Here is a 21,802-nt window from a genome sequence, read left to right on the forward strand (position 1 = left end):
TAATCACCTTACGTATTTATTTATATATTTATATATATATAATATATATATATATATATATTACACATAATGCATATCTTATTATAAAATAAAATGCAATGCTTAAAAATTTTTTTTTTTTAAAAAGTAATAACAATTTTAGCTAACATTAATAACAATTATGATACATAAGGAATGTTTTATTATTAATATAAATTCAGTCAATCCACAATATTTTAGTCTTTTATATTCAAGAAAAGTAAACTAAGATTTTAGTTGTATTTGTAAATATGTACGAGTATTTAATATCAAATTATGTTAAGCACAGTTTTTTTTTTCTAAAGTTTGTTTTTAAATTTATAAACATTCGTAAAGGTGTAAATTAATTATATAGAAATTGTTTCTTCTGGCTGTTTAAATCAAAATTAAAAAAAAATATAATTAATGGCTTGTTCTATAGCAACTAATTTCTTTATAACAATACGAGTATATTCGTAAGTTACTTAACATATTTTAATTTATAATAAGCTAAATGATAAATATAGAAATACATAACATTATCTTTAAGGCCTAAAATTGGAGAGATTGATGTTAAAGCACCCATAATAAATAGTGCTTAATAGATTGAAAATAACATGGTTCTTGATACATAAATATTTAAAAAGGAACTGGATAGGAACATACTAAATTGAAAAGGAAATGCACTTAACAAAATAAACTGTGGAAAAAGTGGGTACTCGTATACCTATTCGTTACATTTATGCTTATTTTACCCTAAAGGCTTAGTTTGTAATTTGGCCATATTCGCGAGTTGTGTGGGAGTAACATATCCACCAATTGCATTATGGTTACTACTATAATTGTAGTTGTTGTTATTATTATATTGAATATCTGCCATTTTATTCGCTTCATTTGTTGTTTCTACATCTTGTTGTAAAGCCGTTAATTGCACATATGGGGATGGGTTTGTTGTCATACTATCCTCATTTAATTTATCTGGTGTGTGCTTTTCAAGCGCTTCCAATGTTGTATAACCATCAGTTGGTAACTGTTGTGATATTTGATTTTGTAGTTGTAATTGTTTCGCTGGATCTTGAAACTGTAATAAATATTACAGTTTAGAGTATAACAAATTTAAAAGATAATATTAATTTAATTCTTACCATGAGAATTGTATTAGGTCGTACATAACCATTTGGTATTAAGCTGGGCTCATTAAATGTATCTAGTGTTTGCTGTTTAATATCATTAGGAGACTCATGATCTACTTGCCAATTGTCCTGCATTTGTTGATATTCGCTTGATTCCATAGAGGAATTGCCAGATGACTGGCATTGGTATGTTATTTTACTAAAATCATTTATGTCAACTGAATCTGAGCTACATGAATTTATATTGTTACTTTTTGAAGGCAATGAAGGTGTTTCTAACTGTTCGTAATTAGATGTTTTGCTACTGTTTGGTGTTAATGACGCTAGTGAATCGGAAAACTGTCTATCGAGTAGGAAACGATTTTCTTTGTGAAACTTTGGCACTAAACAATCATTACTGCCAGATATTTGTCGATTACTTTTATCTATTTTACTATCGTAACTTATTACACCTTTATCACAGCCAAAATTGCTATTGGGTATATGATCTTCTAATCCTTGTGGTAAAATTGGTTTTATATTATTCCATTTTAAGCACTTCTTATATACCATGAAGAAAGAGAATATGAAGCATAAACCAAAAATAACTGATATGAAAATATAAAAAATTTTAAATGGAGGTGTACAACCATTTGCGTGCAACATTTTACCATCTACCCAAATTGAGCGTATGAAAATGTATTCTTCGGTGCCATCCATTTTGTCAAATGCATTTAATGTATCTACGTAATTTTTATATCTTCTATCTATATTTTTTGAATTTAAGCATTCATAATTGGTAGATGGTTTTCCAATTTGTGGTGTGCTGTACTTTTCTGGTTTATTTGTGATGGAGTCAAATGTTTGTATATTACCGAATACATTGCTTTTGATTGCTGGATTTGTTTCTCTACTATGTCTCGCATTTCCTATGATTGAAAAAGTTGTACGATCGATTTCATCCTTTGCAGCAATATTCACTGCACGTACTTTCATTTTCCACGTTTTAGTACAAGGTGGAGTATGAAATTCGCACCTATTGCCGTTAACGTAGTAGAACGCTTCGTTTTCTTCGTAAGAATTGTTATATTGCGTTATCATACTAACGACATAGAATTCTACACGCCCGGATGGTAATTTTGGTGGACTCCATATAATTTCACTAGTAGTGTCCCCGATAGTAATATTTACATCCTCTGGTTTGTCAGGCACTACAAAGTAAAACAACCGTAAAATTTATTACAAAAAATACTCATATGTATATAATAAATGTTGAAATTACAAAATACTGAAACTGACTACAAGACCTTTGATAAGACCTTAAAGACAACCACGTACTACGCATTTGACTAAGTCCTAATAAAGTGGCCAGGTTTCTCCAGTTTGACACAAGTTGAGTTCAATGAAAATCCCGCCCATTCATAAAACGTTTTTGATCCGAAGCAATCTCCTTTCCTCTCACACTACCTTTACCTAACCACATCCTAACCCATGTATATGTATTTGTAATATTTTTTATGTCATCTGATCTCAGCTGTTTACAATAATAACAACCACCAATAACAGCTACAATTTTTGCTCTCTACCGTCAACAACTGACCACAACATTATAACAGTGCTGCTGTTTCATTTGTGCCACCACCACATTAGTTGTCCAACATGAATGTTGAAACTATTCTTCTTGATGTATATAGTATTGCCGCAAGGAGTGCCCATGTGGCATATGTAGGGTTGAGTTATTGTGGCAGCCGTTCTAGCTGGTCAACCTACTTAGATTTTACCCTTGCCCTTGCTTTATATGTGACCTTAGCTGATTTTAAATATGGAACCAGAAAACATGATGTTGTTAATTTTAGAATTGGACACTTTCATAAAAATGTAAATAAGACAATTGCCCAGGAAATTCGTTTTGCTAATAGCGGGAATAGGACAGATAGAAAAGTATTCGACTGTTTCATACTCTTCCACTATTCATGAGTAGATGTTTCTAGATTGAGAGCACTGCTGCCAAATCGCAAGTGACAAGTCCCACTTTTCTAGTTATGTATTGAGTCCATAACGTAAGAACTATGCCAACTTTTTTGAAACATTGATCTCAAAGAAAGACCCCAGAATATTTTTCTCAACATGACTTAAAAGATCAATGGCAGTTAGAAGAAATAAATGGTAAACTTATATAGAAACCCTAAGCTTCTGCTAGTAATGTGGACAATATAATAATAATTATAATACATATAATTATTTATACATAAAGTATAAGTTTATTTGTTATGCTTATCTTTATATTGTCATGTTAAAGAATATATGTATACATTGTGACCGAAAGGTTTTCGGAGGTTCTCATTTAAAATTCGCGCGCTGTATATTTTTCGATATTTTAAGTTTATGTAGTTTGGCAGCACTGTCCTTAATTACTATGCCAAAAATGAGCGCGATCTGTCAGACAGTTCGTTTACGGCAGCTGTTGAAACCAGTTCACCTCAGTAGTGCGTTGCGAAAAAAACAATGGAAAAAAATATTGAACAAAGAGTTTGCATCAAATTTTGTTTTTCGAACGAAATTTCGTGTGCAGAATCGTTGCGAATGCTACAAAAGGCTTATGGGGAATCAGTTTTATCGAAAACTCAAGTTTATGAGTGGTACAAAGCCTTTCAGGACTGTCGTACGACCGTCGAAGACATGCCGCGTTCTGGACGACCTTCGACCTCTACCACCGACGAAAACATTGAAAAGGCAAAGGAAATCGTGTTCAAAAATCCTCATGTGAGTGTTAGAGAGATAGCACGAGAGCTAGGCATCGGTCGTGAGATGGCTCGTTTGATTTTGGTGGACAATTTGTGTATGCGACGTGTCAACGCCCGGCTTGTTCCGATTCACCTCAATTTGTTCAACATTATCAACGATTTTAAGGCCAAACATTCAATAAATACCATCGAACAGCCACCGTATTCACCTGATCTTGCACCGTGTGACTTTTTCCTGTTTCCCAACCTCAAATTACCACTCAGAGGAACGCGTTTTGAATCCATAGAAGACGTAAAACAGAATTCGCAGAGGGAACTCAAAGCCATACCGGAAAGCGCCTATAAAAAATGTTTTGATGATTGGAAGAAACGTTGGCATTTGTGTATCGCTTCTAATGGAGCATATTTTGAAGGAGATAAAATAAATATTGATGAAGATTAAGAATTTTGCGTTTTATTTATTTATGACCGGAAACTTTTCGGTCACAATGTATAATTATATGTATATTAGCTTAATTTTTTAGAAGAATATTTGTCTGATGTACTTTATCTGCTATATTTGTAAACTACTGATGACATTTTAAAATTAAGAGCAAGCAGATAAAAAAAGAAAAACACAGTTAAAGAAATTAAGAAATAATAGATATGGTAAATATATTCTGCTTTATGTTCCATATAAAACCAATAATGTATTTATAATTTATTTATTATGAATTCTTAGAAACGGGACTTATAGATTAGTACATACAGTAATGAATTATGTATTTGGAGACAGATTGGCCCATAAATAGCTAACCTTTAGTTAGTATATGATATATAAAAGAATGATATATATCCTACTAAATTTTTAATTTGTAACCTTCTAATTCATTGTAATAAAATCGATTATTAAGTCATTAATTTAGTTTATACTTACCCCCAATTAGAGTTTTGAATCTCACACTATTACTTGCTACAGAATTATTAACTGTGTATGCTGTTACATTAGCTTCATATTCAGTATAACTATTCAGGCTTCCTAAAGTAAAATTGATACGACGATCATGATCGTTATTAGTTGTATTTACATTTTCATAGAGAATATCTCTGTGTTCGTCTATTGTAGAATTTATTTTCTTGAAACTGTTAAGATTGTATAAAATAGAAAATTGTTTAAGAAAATATTTTAATAGCGCTATATAATCCTTACTTAATAGTGTAGTGATCAATACGTCGTCCATTAAATTCCAATGGTGGTAGCCATGAGATATTGATTGATTTACTTGTTACTGAATCATTATAAATTCTTAAGTCTCTCGGAGCACTTGGAGCTACAAAATTACAATTTCAAATTTTTTTTTTATTCTTAAAATTACACATACATACTATAAATTTCTAAATATACGTACCAGATTCATTTGTACGCTCCGTTAGTGTAGTTATGGGTCCTCTTTTTGTTTTTGAATACATTCGTATTGAGATTGTATAATTTGTGTACGATTTCAGATTAGTTATGTTATAAGAGTAATGTATCACTTGTCCAGATAACGTTATATTGTTACATTTTCCCATGATATTATCACTTGATAATGGGCAGTAGGTAATATTAATGCCTTTAATGATTGAAATACAGACATTATCCAAACTCCATTGTATATGTATATTATTGGAAGATTTCTCCCGTACTTCTGCACTTAGTTCTGTGAGATCACTTAATATATCTGCTGCACATTTAGACCATATCATTCCACTACTATAATTGGGGTAATTAGCTGATACAGCTAAATTAAGAGAGACTTTTTGAGGTGGCGTTGTGTAGTTAGTCTCATTATTATTTACTTTTACAAAATTTATGGTGCCCTATAAAATATAAATTTATTAATTGTAATAAAAAATAAAATTAAACTATATATAAATATATATACCGATGTGTCATTGCAACTTAATTTTTTGTTTTACTAATTTAATAAAAAAATTTGCATGAGTATTAGAATTCAGTATACGCTATTTAAATACTTAATATATAAAAGTCCAGATGTTGTTGTAGTAACCCGCAGGGATATGCTTGTAAATTCACTTTGGGGTGGAGAACGGGACTTAGTCGTTGTGGTTTTGAGTGACTCTGAGATGTAGAGTCGGCCGTTCTTGGAACTTAAAAGTCTAGACTCGTGTATTCAGGGGAATAGTTAAAAATTTTATCCAAGTCGGTAGTAATTGTTGAATTATTGTTATAAATCAACCAGAAAATCTCTAAAGGTATGTTGGATGGGGTGAGAAGAATGTTAGTGGATATATATGTATATAGAAACTTAAAAGTGGAGTAGAAAATAGGAACAAATGCAGCTGAATGAACCTCACCATCTTTGTCGTATTGATTAATAATACGGTTAAACAATAATGTTAAATTTTTTTTGAACAGTAGTACAGATAAACAGATGGGAAACATTAGAATTGATCTACTTTTGGTACGGAAGTTAGTATTAGTTACATGTAGGTAGGCAGTAGGTTAGTGATATCGTTTTTTTTTTAATTAACACGCTTGGGCCAAATTGGGCTGCTGTTATCCCACATGACCACCGCTTGAACATAAACCTTTATAGTGACCTTTTTTATGTGCTGAGTAGGAAGGATTACATGTAAATTGTCTAGAGATATTAGATAAGTGCGTCTCAAAAACATTGTGGGAATGCAAACATGTTCTCTCAAAAAATCCTGTCTGGATATGAAAGGCATATGAAGAGTATAGTAAGTGTCGATATCGTTGAAAATAATAAAAAAAGTATTGTAGAGAGAGAACTCCACTGACGAATTCCCATTTGAATATCCATCTGTGTGGCACGCAATAAGAAATTATTTTGATAGTACCTGCTTTTTGACAACAACCAATTTGGATTTCACATGCAGTTGGAGAAAATAAGATAAAATAAATAAATAATAAATACTTGCCATATATGTAATATTTTTTTAATACTAAAAATACTGATTAATACTAAAAAACTATTAATTCTATTTAAGTACTTACATTGCATTTGTCTTGTTGTTCTCTGGCGGATAAACACCAATAAACTGTATAGTTGGTTGGTAATTCGTTGGGCGTGATCCATTTTAACGTATAAGAATCGTTATGATAAACTGAAGCAACATTACTAGGGTTTCGTAACGTTTCTGCTTCAAAAACACGAATAATTGATTTATCATTAGATTCACCAATTTCATTCCAGGCTGAAACAGTATAAGTACGGCTATCAGTTGTGTTCAAAATTATTTCAGAACTATTAGTGGTCCATTGATTCACACTAAATAAGCAAACGATATAAATAAACTTACACAATTACTAAAAAAATATTATTACTTACAATTTATTACTGGAATATTGATCAATTTCTCGAACGATATAATGAAATGTGGCACCATTTTTTTCATATTTTTCCATATCGTGCCAATATAATTGAGTTGTACTTTGACCAATATAATAACTTCCTATTGCGGTCTTTGGTGCGAAATCCGGTGTTCTTGATTTTGTTTCAAATTTATTTTCAAATGATTTGCTCCACATATTATTTGCATTGAATATATCATCATCAAAACAAATTGAAGAAATTACGTCGTCATTAGGCCTTTTAGCTACCCTAACATGTACTTTAAAATCATATTTATAATAAGCAAACGGCAGGTCTAATTGTACATTAACATTTAATGTTCTATTCCATTGAACAATTTTGTACTGATGCCAATGACGTCCTTCGTATCGTAATAAAATTTCATATTCAAGACCCATTTCTTTATAGAACTCTGTTTGATGTTGATTCCATACTAGCGTTGCACTTTTGTCCGTAATATTTTTAGCTTCAACGTATAATTTTTCAGGCACAACTTAAAAAATAAAAAGCGAGGAGTCGTTATATATTGAAATAGACTTATAAAACATGTTAGGAAATTAATGGCGTAATATCAACAGAAAAGCCCTATGAAGGATTTGAATAAGTTTTGAAGGCAATAAGTTTTACAATATCGCATTATATCACTTTAGGGGCTCTGGAGTATAGTGTATATTCAATGCGTTCCCTTATATAGTATAAAGTTCAAAATTGAAATAGAATGTTGCTAAGGTAAACAAGATTGCTACATAATAGTTGTATTTTAACGAACTACTAAAATTAACATGGACTCTGAACACATGCAACTGGGTCGAATGAAAGTTTTTATAGTTGTGATTCTTACAGAAATTCAGTTACGATGAAGAGGGATTTGTAGACATATACGTTTAGAAAAACAATATAAATATATATTACTTAATTCATTATTAAGTAATATATATTTATATTTATATTAATTCATTAAATATAAGCATGCTTTCTCAATCGTAAATCGCTACAGAAAAGTTAGCTTTAGCAAATAAAGTAACACTAGACTATATTCTGAATCCTTTGATTCATCTTCGTTCAGTATAGATAAATAGTGAATATAAAATATTTGATAAACTATAAATTGATTTAAATTTAAATTTGCTATGTGAATATCATATAATTCTATTAATAAATTGTGCTCGAGTTTTTAGTTTAAACATTTTTTATAAAGAAAAAGTTTGATAATAATTTTCCAATTGGAATAGGTTTATTATATGAAATAAAAATAATTAAGACATAGAATTGATCTTTGCAAGTATGTCTCTTAATGTTGAATATATGACTAAAATCCTCTTTTTCCTTTTTATTATTTAATACATCTATTATTATGTTTATAAAAATAAAGTTTGACAATAATTTTCCAATTGAAATAGGTTTATAATATAAAATAAAAATAATAAAGATATAGAATTGATCTTTGCAAGTATGTCTCTTAGTGTCGAATACATGACTAAAACTCTACTAAATTCTCCTAAATTCACTTAAAATTTATATGATAATAAACATAATAATAGATGGATTAAATAATAAAGAGCAAAAAGTTTTGTACAACTATAATGAACCAAAATGATCGCTTCAACTGCTAAACGTTTTAAATGATGTCAAACCCGAAGAAATAAAAATATTTAAAAAGAAGAAGCATTTAAAATCGTCCATAAATATATGAAACATGATAAACTTTAGTAAATATTTATAATATTTTAAATCATATGAACTCACCATTCTTATATAAATCCAATGAAAAATGTTGAATATTTGTACCCAAGTAATTATTCGACTCCAGCGTAAAATTATAAAATTCTCTTTTCAGACCTATTTTAGATCTATAGCAACAATAAACTGAACTCTCTTTAGGTTCACAGGACTCCATTGGATATTTTGTTGAACGCATATTATCTAATATGTAACTTAAATTATATGTGGTTAAAATATTGTTCTGTGGTTTGTTAAAACTGCATGTGATGTTAATGTAATCGTAATTTCTGCATGTGAAATTTGTCACATTCTGAGGACGTTTACCTAGAAGATAAATAAAAATTTAATATAAAATAATTATAAATAGGTTTAATAAAATATTTATTCAATAAATAAATTTATTTGCCTTTCCTCAGCGAAAATTGAGTAGAAAGTATCTGTATCTTAAAATAAATTGAAATGCAATTTATTTTCAGATGAATTTATGTCCATGCTATTGTTTATATTCTACGAAATTATAAATAAGCTTTTTTAAAAAACATTTATTGCTGGTATCGATTAAATCATGAAATAAACCTTCAATTGTTTATATTAACAACCATTTAGCACATAATAAGTCAGAGCCAGAGATATATTTTTTAAGCATATGTTTTGTCAAATATAGAGGTGTAGATATATAGTATTTATTATGCCTATAAAATAGTATTTTTGTTGCTTACCGAATTAATTTTCAGATATGCATATTTATTTTTAATTAAACATTAATTAAAATTAATTAAAAATTTATATTACACGTGATTTCAAGAAATACAAAATAAGTACAACAATAATAATCACAAAAATAATAGCAATGTACTTATATAAAAACGTTTGCATGGTAGTCTTTTGTGAAAAGTACTATACCATATACATATATACATTATTACAATATATTATAGATTGCCATCTTAAGATTTATTGTGCTCTTTCTACGAATAAGAGCAATTCATATTTCTCAATACACAGTGTTTGCTTTATTCTTTTAAGTTCTAATTCATCATGAGGTGTTGGGTTGCTCTTATCTCTGACATTCACTTCTCAGATATTAGGGTTCCACTTGCTATAGTTAAACTGACAATTATACAATAATACCTGAGCATAGCCAAGCAATTCTAGAAACGCACTAGTCAGCTACTTCAACTAATGCGAAACCTGCTCAACACCACGGTATCTATGCTGACGGTCCACTGCGAAATAGGAAGGCGTAGCTTCCACTGCGAAATACACCCTCGACTTTTGTAGCTTTGAAGATGAGGAGCAACACCTCATGTGTCAGTGCTTCATCTAATGTGTCAGTACCCTTCTTTAGCTAGGAGAAGATCAATAATCTTTGAGACTCCTTTTCTCACACTAGCGAAATTTAAAGCACTGCCAGGTTGGTTTTCCTTTACCTAATCGTTACCTTTTTCGGCGTTGATTATATTCTCATTTTAATCTATGAACGTAGCAATGCTATTTCTTTGGTACCACAATAAGGCATTATTTGAACTCAAGTGAATTTTTTTGGAAACAAAGCCGCCTCTCCAAACTACCTATCTACCTAAGCAAAATGTCATTAATGACTGATTGGGTACGATGTCGTGCAAAGCGTCCGCATTCAAATAAAACTGTGAGTTACTAGCACAGCTACTCTTTTTTTCTATATTTTTTTTTATTTCTAAATTTATTTGTATAGAAATAAATTCGTGCGATCCTAGTGTTTTTATTATTATTCATTTTCTTATTTTCAAATTTTCTATTTTTATTGAAAAAGTGGTAAGATATTCTTCTTTTATTATTTATATATTAATATTAAAAACGTATATTTAATAAACAAAAAACTTTAGGAATTCACTTTTAAATTAATTAATTTCACCCTTCCGTTTATGTTATTTCCCTACGACGGCTCGCGGACAATCTCATCAAAGTCAATTTCTTAATTTGTAAGAATTTAAAACTGATTTAATTTAAATATTAAGTATTTATTATTATGTTGAAGCTGTTTTGTGCTAGTGCACTTAAGCACTTATACCCTTTTTTAACTCGAGGTTTCTTCAAAACCCCTCTCTACACCTTGACTAGATTATTGTTTATCATTTCATCAGACTAAGCAATAATTGACCTCAGATCTGGATACCTCCTCGAGGAGCCTGTAACCATTCTGAGATTTGATAACGCGGTGTTGATAAGTCTGTCAGATTTCGCAAATAATTTCAGGGCTCTATCCTTTATGTATTTACCTTTTGCTCAAAAAGAACTCGGATTTTGTAAATAAAAGACACAAATTTAAATTTTATTCCAAATTTAATTTATCTTCTTCAAAATATGCTCCTTCTGAAGCGATACACATATGGCCCGTGAAGGTATGGCTTTTAGTTCCTTCAGCGAATTCTCTTTTACCGATTCAATCGACTCAAAACGCTTACCACGAATGGACAATTTGAGTTTCGGAAACAGGAAAAAGTCGCACGGATCCAGATCTGGTGAATATGGTGCCTGAGCGATGAACAGCGGTGCCGTGTTTGGTCAAAAAATCGCGTACAACAAGAATTTTCCATAGTAAAAATCGCTAAATGCAATTGAGGTAGTCTCACATTAACAGCTGCTGTAAAGAAACTAATTGACAGATGGCGCTCAAATTTGTACCACTCGTCAAGAAAGGGTGTACCAACAATAAAAAAAGGTCTATTACTTAAGGAGTAGTTAACAAACAATAAAATCCGGATACTTTTTGAGCAGAAGGTATTTATTTGATATTGTGATATCGAAAATAGTAGTCGAATTTAACAATAAAAAATAAATTAAATTTTTATTAAAAATTCTGTTTCATTTTATATTTTTTGAAATACGATCATATTTTTTTTTTGGAAAGATTTAAATATTATTGAAGAATATTCAAAAGAGTATCTCGTCCATATCAAGTGTAAAACAACATATATCATTCGGTATTATCGATATTATGTTTTATTTATTGTTTTGTTTTTATTTGGGATTTGGATTTTTGTGAAGGTTGATTTAACACCAACAAATTTATATAAAAGAAAAATAAATAATATTAATATTTATATACATAATGATATATAAATATAGTTAAACGTTGTAATTAACATTTGAATTTAAATTATGAAACGAGTTTAAGTAAATCAGCACGGCTTAAGGCAAACACAAAGCAATTCCGCAGAATTATTAAAATATTTTTATCATTTATTTTGTTTCAGTTTTACAATAAAAAACAAAAACAAAATAATATTTATGCATCAATTTATACATTTCATATATTATGTATGTATCTTCTATGTGACATTGTTTTCTATCATAGAGTGTGACAGTTTCTATTTGTGGAATTATGGAATTATAAATTCTATTTTTATGTTATCATGTAAGAAATGTAGAAATTTGAAACTGTACACCTTTCAATGTAGGTATAACTGCAATTTACTGTCAACAAATCAGAAACATTCTACATAATACAGAAATACATATACATACATATACATATAGATATGTATATTTGTGTACAAAATAATATTAACAAGAAATGTTATCCGATACATTTTGCAAGTGTTTATTTTATTTTTAAAATTTGCATTTAACAGCTGGAAATGTTTTCAGTAAAGTATCTTTGACATATGTGTGGAATCACAATAAAAGGAGGGCGTTTAACAAAGTTGTCTTGTATTTATTTGGTTGGTTAATATAAGCTGAGTAAGTTAGTGAATCGATGAGTCATAAATAATCACACAAAACAAAATTAGGTGCTTCGCCTAATGCCAAGAGTACGTAGAAAACTATGGTTTCATCAATATTTACATATCAATTTCTACCACGTTTGCATTGATTTCCAAACAGAAGTATTTAAAATTGGTAAGATTTGAATAATGTTGATATAAACAACTCATGACGTTATGTCGAGTTCAACTTAATATTAAATTTTATAATTTTGGCAATATTATATTAATTTATTATCGTAGAAAATTAAATTGAAGTCAAACACACATTGACTTACTTTTCTGTAAGAAGAAATCCATAAAATCTTCTGTTATCATAATTTAGAAAATATCTAGAAAAAAATTTATTAGTAGAGTTTATTTAATAAATACATATTAAGAAAAAAATTAATTTTATTCAAAAGTGTGGCATTTCTTACGATATTAACAAAAAAAAAAAACGGCGGTAAATCCGATTTGATATGGTGTAATTATCATATTTTATTTACATTATAATCTTAACTAATTTAGTTAAATGAATAATTGATTAGTAAGGATTAAGTATCAAGATAGGTTTAATATATTATATAAAGATATGTGAATTTATAAAGTCACACTTTTGTTTTAGTATAAGTTAACATAGCTAACTTCAACACACATAGATAATGTCGAAAAGCAATATAGAGTACCGGAGTTTGCTGCCAGAACAAAATAATACTACATATACTTTACTGCTGAATTATACTGAACTGACTTAACTGGATTAAGTTAGTGTCTCAAATTCACTCCTTGATTGATTTTAGCAACTTTTTTATGGTAAAAACGCATTGCATCAAAGCGGATTTTTATACTAACATCACTCTCATAGGCAAGAAACACTTCTGTTTCTCTACAGTTGGCTAAAGATATATTTTTTTCTGTTGTAATTGTTAAACAAGATTTTAGTCGTTCGTGAATTTAGACATTTTTATAAATGGACATTCGCTCAATTCTGTAATCGTTATAGTGAACGACTACTGCACTTGAATTATCTATATTTGATGCAGAATATTTTATGCACCTAGTGGATGACTATTACACCTGAATTATCTATTATACATTAAACTTTTTGCTACGTATACTGTAAGAAATCTTTAAACCTTCCTGGAATAGTTCTGCTTTCACACCCAAAATAGTTATTTTTTTCCTGACATAGTTCTTTTCAATTAGAACACCCCAAAAACCCACAAAGCTTCAAGAATGCAATCACAATTGTTTAAATTTTCTTCATTGCATTTTTTTGCTATGTACAACCTTTCCTGGTACAGCTGTATTTTTCACAAAAATACAAAAGTTCTTCATAACTTTTTCCAGGAAAGGGTAATTATTTTTTAATCAGAATATTCAAAGTAATTACAATTTAAGAATGGACATGCCCTTAGTACATATACCATGTATACAAGCAATATATGAATAAAAAAAAACCGGTAAAAGATAAATACAACTAGGGAAGAGCATTTGTTAAAGCAGGGCATTTTTACTGATATATGTACTTCTATACAATCTGTTATTGTAAGTAATGGGTACTTGTGGAGGCGTAGAGGAAATGATGTATAAAATTTTTTATAAATGTCAATGAAAGATTTTTAATAATTTATAAATTTTTTAATTATCATTAATATAACTATATATAAGATATAGGCATAATGTTTTTATCTGTAAATTTTAAACTTACTATGGTTGTAAATATATAAAATCTTTCACATAATATTATTGTTAGAAAATTAGTATTTTATTATATTTATTTAATTATATGTTATAATACATACGTGAGTATTTACTACTCACGTGCCTTCTGCCACGTCACCATTGATAGCTATAAATACGCATTTAAAATTTCTCTACTAAGAACTTTGTGAGAGAAGTGTTTAGATCTAATTCTGCTGAATATATGTTAAAATATAAAAATAACTTTTATTATTTTATAAGACTTTTATAAGATTTTTTTTGCATCAAAAATGGTGTAAATGGCCACAGTTACAGTTCGGCACCTTGTACTTATGCCAATTTCGATTGGTAAATCTGAGGTGGTTTTTTCAATCGAGATTCACTTTTAGTGTAAATATCGTTTTCGATTGATAAATGTCGAGTGACTTGTATAATACTTGAAATTAATTTATAACACTCTAGTTCAAACTATTTTTTGACCAAGAATCACTATGATATTTTTGTTTTTCATAGGGACCACAAACTTTAAGAATAATAAACTGTATGATTATTTTAATATGCCTTATACATCTCTAGTATAATGTATAATGAATTGTATAAGTAGATAGGTAGATTATATAGGCTATCAAATAGGTATATAGTATAATTACTTTATAATTTTTTGGCTTATTTTCTAGTAATTAAGGTGTCAGTGCATAAACTACAAGCAATGTATCCATACCTGTTAAATTTCATTCACGTGCAATTTTTTGGGAATCACTACTCTAGTTGTTTTGCTAGAATAGCAAAATTACCCCAAAATTGACAGCTGTTTTACATGGCTTGACAGGTAAAGTGTCATTTGATTCGACATATGTACTTATGAAAAATATTTATGCCCGCTAACAAAAGTACAGCAATGATAGATTACTTTGAAACGTTCGATTGGGCAAGAAAATTTGACAGATCGACTCTCGTCTTAATGAAATGAAATACGGTAACCAACTCTAGTGAATCTCAAGCTTATGGCCAATAAGAAATGAAATTTCTCCGAGTATGCTTTGATCTAATCAATAATCCTTTTGAAGAAAGTGCGCCTAAAACTAATTCCAAGGCATATATAAATGTGTCTTTGTAAGATATATTCTGGTCAATATACAAATTCAGAACCCAGTCTATATTATGTTCAGTCGATAAATCACTTAGTACGATCATGATGACAAATGCAGATCAAAGTGCACTTATAAGCTCTAAACAGTGATGAGTAGTCCTTAAGTGAAAATAAATAAATACGTAAACTGTAAACTTAAAATTTTAAGCTATAAAGTTTAATTCTTAAGCTTGATTACTCAGATTATTATATTCAGAATTATTATTATATTATATTATATTATATTATTTATTATATTATATATATATATATATTTATATATATAATATTATTATATTCAGTAATTATGCAGAAAATATTTTTTGGTTTTTATTTTTAGGTAATTGAAATACGAGTTTTGACACAAATCAAAACTAGTAATTAATTAAATATATTTTATAATACAATAAAAAAAATACATTAAAAACATAAACTAACATAATTAAAAATATAATTTATATTTAAGCATAAAATCAAAAGTTACATACCTATGTAAACTGCACTTGTTCCAATGGCATTCTTCCCAACCATGCACATATATACTTCCACATGTTCACTTGCATTATGGAATGCCAGCACCGCAGTTTGTTTATCCACTATCTATAAAGAAAACATATGAGAAAATAGAAAAACAGATATTTCAGAAAATCAACTCCTTATAAAAAAACAGTTACAATACATAAATCGATCGTGTGTCACATGAGATTGACAAGTTTTTACAATTCTTAAAAGTAATAAAAAAGCAATCGCATTTGTTAAAAAGTCTGTCTGTCTGTCTGTCTTGTGAAGTTTGTAAAGATCTATACTGTATGTAAATGGTTACTCACAAAACTTATATAAGCACACAAAACTTACATAAATAATTGCAAAGAAATTTATAAGTACAGAAAGAAACATAAAAAACAAAAATGAGTTGTGTCAACTTGGCGACTAACCAAGACGTGCACTTCTATGCATGGGAAAAGATAGAGACCACAAGTAAATTCATATTCATGGGCTCGAGCTTAGCACAAAAGTATCTTAGTTATTTATAAGCCATAATTTACTCGTAGGCACCAGAAGTGATTTAAATCAGTTAAAACACATAATGCGAATTCGTTTAAAATGCATGGCAAATGGCAGCCCAAAAGAAATTGATATATGTTCTATTCCCAGAAGCGAGTTTTTTAATATTTTCCACTTCGTCACAATTTATCGTACTTACTGGATTAGATTTGATATAATTTAGCAGCAATTAAAAATTTATAGTGAAATTTGTCTACTTCAGAAATGCAATATAATAAAGTCTACTTTTTATTAACGCAAACAAAGTTAAATCTTCTATATATGTATATAAAAATGAATGTTGTCTGTCTGTCTGTCTGTACTCGATGAATTTAAAAACCATATATCCAATCACCGTAAAAATTTAGGAAATTATTAGGTATATCTCCGGGAAGGCTTTTGCAAATTTTTATTAAAATCACAGTTGGGGTTCTGAAATATAATTTCCAATATCATTTAAAACAATTTAGCAATCCTAGATTGTTAGATTGTGAAAAGTCACTTTGGTTTTTACATTCGTACAGTGTGTTTGGAATAAATATATTAAGTGAAATAGAATAATTAATCTAATTTAATTTTTTAAAATCAGAGGGAAATACGTTTTATTTAACACCACAATTATGCCACCAAAGCGAAGTGCCATGCAAGAAAGAAATCGAGTTCACACTGCTCTTGGTCGATCATTAGAAATGAGTGAGCAAAGCAAGAAAGAGATCGAGTTCACACTGCTCTTGGTCGATCATTAGAAACGAGTGAGTGACACAAAGTTCGCCGTGTCAGCTAGTAATATATAAATATACTTATATCTGTACATATTTTTTACAACTAAAAGTAATATTTAAATGCTACGTATAAGAATTGCTTCAAAGAAAACAAACAAGTAATTTAACATAGTCATCGATTTTCTTATTTGGCAGCCAACGAAAAAGACTCATCATCGTTATATAACATGATCCTAGAAGAACGACTAAAGCATTATCTTTCACTGAAACATATTATGTATATAACATAATATAGTTGTAATATTATAGTAGTAATATAGTAGCCTTGATAGAGAAACGTTGGCAATATAGACATATCCTTCAGTATATCCTTGACCTAATGTTGTCAATTTTTCGTTCTTGAAAGCTAAATAGTAATATAAAAAGAGTTTGATGGTTTCTTCTTTCCCACCACCACAACTACTGTTGTTGTTTTTGAATGTAATACTAACTCTTGGAGTGTGTCACATTGAAGGCAACTAAAAGGATGTCATTCATTTGCATTATCCAATCTGCTTTCTTCTTTGTTTGATCAAACCCTAGTTAATGTCTAAAGCAGTTTTACTCAATAGTTTGGATTATTGAAAACTATTTGGAAACTATTTGTTGGAAACTATTTGGATTATCTATTTTAATTCGAGCTCCGTTGAATTCTGATAATAAGTTATTCTGATAATTTTATAGACGTATACTTTAAAGCACAGCATATATTGTTCAATTATGACCAAACAAGATTTTTTAAGTGGAAACATATTTTTTTTCAATATGTTTTCTACTAAAGGATGTTGAGTCATTTTTAAAGTTAATCTCCCAAATTCCTTTTTTTGCTTGGCCCCTTGGTAATACAGTTTCCCTTAACAACACTGTCGAACTTCTAAGCCATCTCATTTGAATATGATGTTATTGATAGCTGTTTGATAATCAAAGTAATAGTACAAATGCTTTGTAAAAAGCAAGGGATTCTGCTCAAGAGACAAAACAGAAATCAGAAAGTTAAAAATGCTGTTATTTGTTTTTATAACAATGAATAATGACAATATTTATTTTGATAATAACTCCTTCTGGACAGTGTTAATAGGACGGTATGTATACTAGATCTGTAGTACATGGGATCTAAGGTTTAAATTCCACTAAACACGCTGATCAATAAACATTTGATCCAAAAACAGGCTCTAATAAACTTTGAACTTTGAACTAACTTTGAACAAAAGGTTTAGATGCTTTGTCTTAGATTAACTTAACGTGACCTAATTTCCTCATCGCCCAAAGCAGCAGTTTATCTGGCCTCACACAATTTTGTGGAAATTTTCAATCATTAATAAGAAGCCTAATATTGCCTAATGCACTAATGAGGACTCATTAATCACTGATAGGGTCACTGATAGGGTGATAGGCTACTGCGAAGTAATACTAACGTGATCTCGGAGTAAGACAAGATCTATACGAAGGAGAAGGAGAGTGTTAGCTCGAGTCAGGCATTTACTTGCCGAGACATAGGAAAAGCAATTAGGTTGTGTTCAATTTCTGACACTTGTAGCTCAAAAAAATGGTAAAGATTTGTCCATCAGCTTTTGAAATCATTTGATTTAAAACTTTCGATTTGAAAATATTCTTAATGTTTACCTCTATTTTTTGAAATAAAATTCCTTTTTTTCTCTTCATGTCAAAATGAATGAAATTAGCTGCCTAGAGCTTTTGTTTAATGTAAATTTAGGACAATGCTAAAAATTAAAATTTATAAAATTTATTTAAATAAATTTAATTTATTTCATTCCCAATTTCATCAAAAATTATCTGTAAGTAAGAAAATTTTTGACATAAATCTAATATCTAAATCTTTTTTTATATGACAAAAACCTTTATTTCATAAACTCTTTCATTATTTATCTGCACAGGTTAATTAACCATTAAGGTATTTTTACTGAGTTTGAGAAGATCGTGAGAATAATTGAAACATTAAAAAAATAAAAATTCAGCTGAAAAGTCATGAAGTCAAAAAGAACTTTAGATTTTTTATGGTGTAAAATGCATTTAATCTTAAGCAATTCTATCTTTTACATCTGTCCTATCTGTTCAAGTTAATTTCATATTTTAAACCGAATTATGTGCGCTTCTTTGCATCGTCTCATTTTTATCTTGTAGTTATTTATAATAACCTGAATTAGGTAGGATCATTGAGTTTATATATGTACATATAGTTATAGTTAATTTAATTTAAAAATAAAATACTTACAATTACTGGATTTTTGGATTTCTGCGAACTATATTTCTCTTGAAAATAAATATCTCTACTATCCCCGTGCTCTTTATTAACGACACACGTAATATTAAACGAAGCACCTATTTCAGCTTCCACTTTAATCGGCGTTACAACTGCAAAAAAAAATTATTATTTATTTAATTATGTTAATAACAATATATACATATATTGAAAATATATTCTAATACGTATATAGAGGATAATACTTAATATAACTTATAATATACAACTTATTTAATAGTATTTAAATGGATATATTTATATGTCGCTATATAGGTTGAAATCTGTTATCATAGTGAAAATATATATGGGTTATCTCCTTTTTTAGTCAATCAATCAATCAAAACAAGTCTATCTCAGGAATAGCAACAGTGATCAGAGGTTCTTTATATATTTCAAGATAGATATAAAAAAAAAGATTAAAAAAAAATATAGACTTATTTTTAGATATAGATATAAATCTATGCAGTCAGTCCTAACATTGAAGAGTAGTTAAAAAGAAAACATAGTTAATTGAACCTCCATTTGACATAGATGTTAAGCTACTACATATACTTTCTAAAAACCCTCACCGTTTTCAACTGACAGATAGTCATTACAGACCAACTGTCAAAATCTTGCTGAAACCATAGAATACGTCACAAACCTTGCTGAAAGCATAGAACATGTGGTTGATGAATGTCAACTCCTTCAGGTCACCTACCAACTCCTCACAGCATCAAATATGCAATGTGCTCAAGTAGGAATGCAGTAAGAACGCAAATCGTGCAACGCTTTAGATATTTAGAAAAGAAGCACAAAGTACTATTAAAATCCTATAACTATTTACCCAATTTCCAATAAGATCAGTTGAAATAACACAACAGCAATGCTGACAGATGAAAACATACAGACGAAAATTCAACCTGACGCAAGCTCTGTCAGGTCACAGCTGTTTTAAAGCCTACATGTACAGGTTTCACCTAGTACATGATCCCTGGTGTAATGCTTTTCTATAGTTGGAAGAGAACGCAGTACATGTGCTGTTCACTTGTCCAAGATTCGGACATTTGAGAGCGGAGTTAGAAGCAGAGTTATAGACCGGCAACTTGGTACCCTTCATGCATAGTTCGGCATTAAACGGCATCGGCGGTTTCCACTATTTCCTCTCTGATGAGAGAATTGAGAGGGGCTAAACAACTTCGACGGCGGGAAAAACTGTTTCCACAAGCAAGTGGACGGTTACCAGACTAACGATTTTAGCGTCCTGAGCGGACGCAGTCAGATGTATTATCTAACAGTGGCTCCTGAAAGATACGGTAGAAACTCCTACTAACCCTAGACTTTCAAGTTCTTCTCCCATTCAAAAAAAAAAAAAAAAATGTGGTCAACTCAATATTACTAATTGACGACAAGAATCATAACGTTTGAGCTTTATGCTCTGTTCTGTTCTTGTAATCATCGGATATCGCGGTGATATTAGTGGGTTAAAGTCTTACATTTATTTTGGCTTTCAATTAATTTACACCTTGCTAAAAAAATTTATGTAGAGATGAATTTGATTGCTTCCAGATTTTACACACAAAAGACGGACAAGTTTGTGTTAAAAATGCGCATATACATACAAATATATATATGAATAATTTTGTCTAGTTGTTAATCTATTCTGCGCTAATGCACATACGAAACAGGAGATACATACATATATATATATGAATAATTTTGTCTAGTTGTTAATCTATTCTGCGCTAATGCACATACGAAACAGGCTCGTAGGAATGTATATTCTTACAGAAGAGGCAATAAAACTCTATAAAGTAGGTTCTATACTACTTTTTATTGACGCAACAGAGCTTAAAGACCTACTCTAAGACCAGAAGGGGACACAATAGACCCGACGGTCGCAGTGCTACATCACCTAACAATAATAATAATAATCTATTCTACTTAGTTATTTCGGCAATACATTTATACATTACGTATGATTTATACGTTACGTTAAACTGATCAATAGCAGATGTGTGCACGTTGTAGTATCCGAGAATAAATACTGTCTCCTTCACTGCGTATATATATTTTAACTTAACAGGCTGTTATGTGCTAAGCGTTCAAATTAAAAAACCTATATTCTCATTGGTATAATAATAAGTGATTTATGGTTTATTGTATATTTTATTTCAGTTCATGCAATAAAAACCAACTATTGTCAAAGGGCTGTTATAAAAAATTAGATATGATACTATAAAGTCTGCAAAAATCTGAA

At 29.6% G+C, this 21,802-nt stretch overlaps 1 protein-coding gene across 1 annotated transcript; it reads right to left on the bottom strand.

Annotated features, from left to right (window-relative positions):
• Positions 1-399: 399 nt before the first annotated feature.
• On the bottom strand, positions 400-19,673 carry LOC119670905 (cytokine receptor-like; the record flags this gene model as incomplete). The annotated part of the gene is given in 10 exon segments (XM_038081346.1): positions 400-1,078; positions 1,143-2,320; positions 4,770-4,975; positions 5,043-5,163; positions 5,242-5,692; positions 6,855-7,128; positions 7,189-7,705; positions 8,959-9,258; positions 15,984-16,095; positions 19,534-19,673. Coding segments are annotated over 10 exon segments (3,629 nt in total), but the record flags the coding sequence as incomplete, so codon positions are not given.
• Between the last annotated feature and the right edge of the window lie 2,129 nt (positions 19,674-21,802).

This window comes from Teleopsis dalmanni, chromosome 1 (assembly GCF_002237135.1).
Source record: "Teleopsis dalmanni isolate 2A chromosome 1, ASM223713v2, whole genome shotgun sequence".
Classification (NCBI taxonomy): domain Eukaryota; kingdom Metazoa; phylum Arthropoda; class Insecta; order Diptera; family Diopsidae; genus Teleopsis; species Teleopsis dalmanni.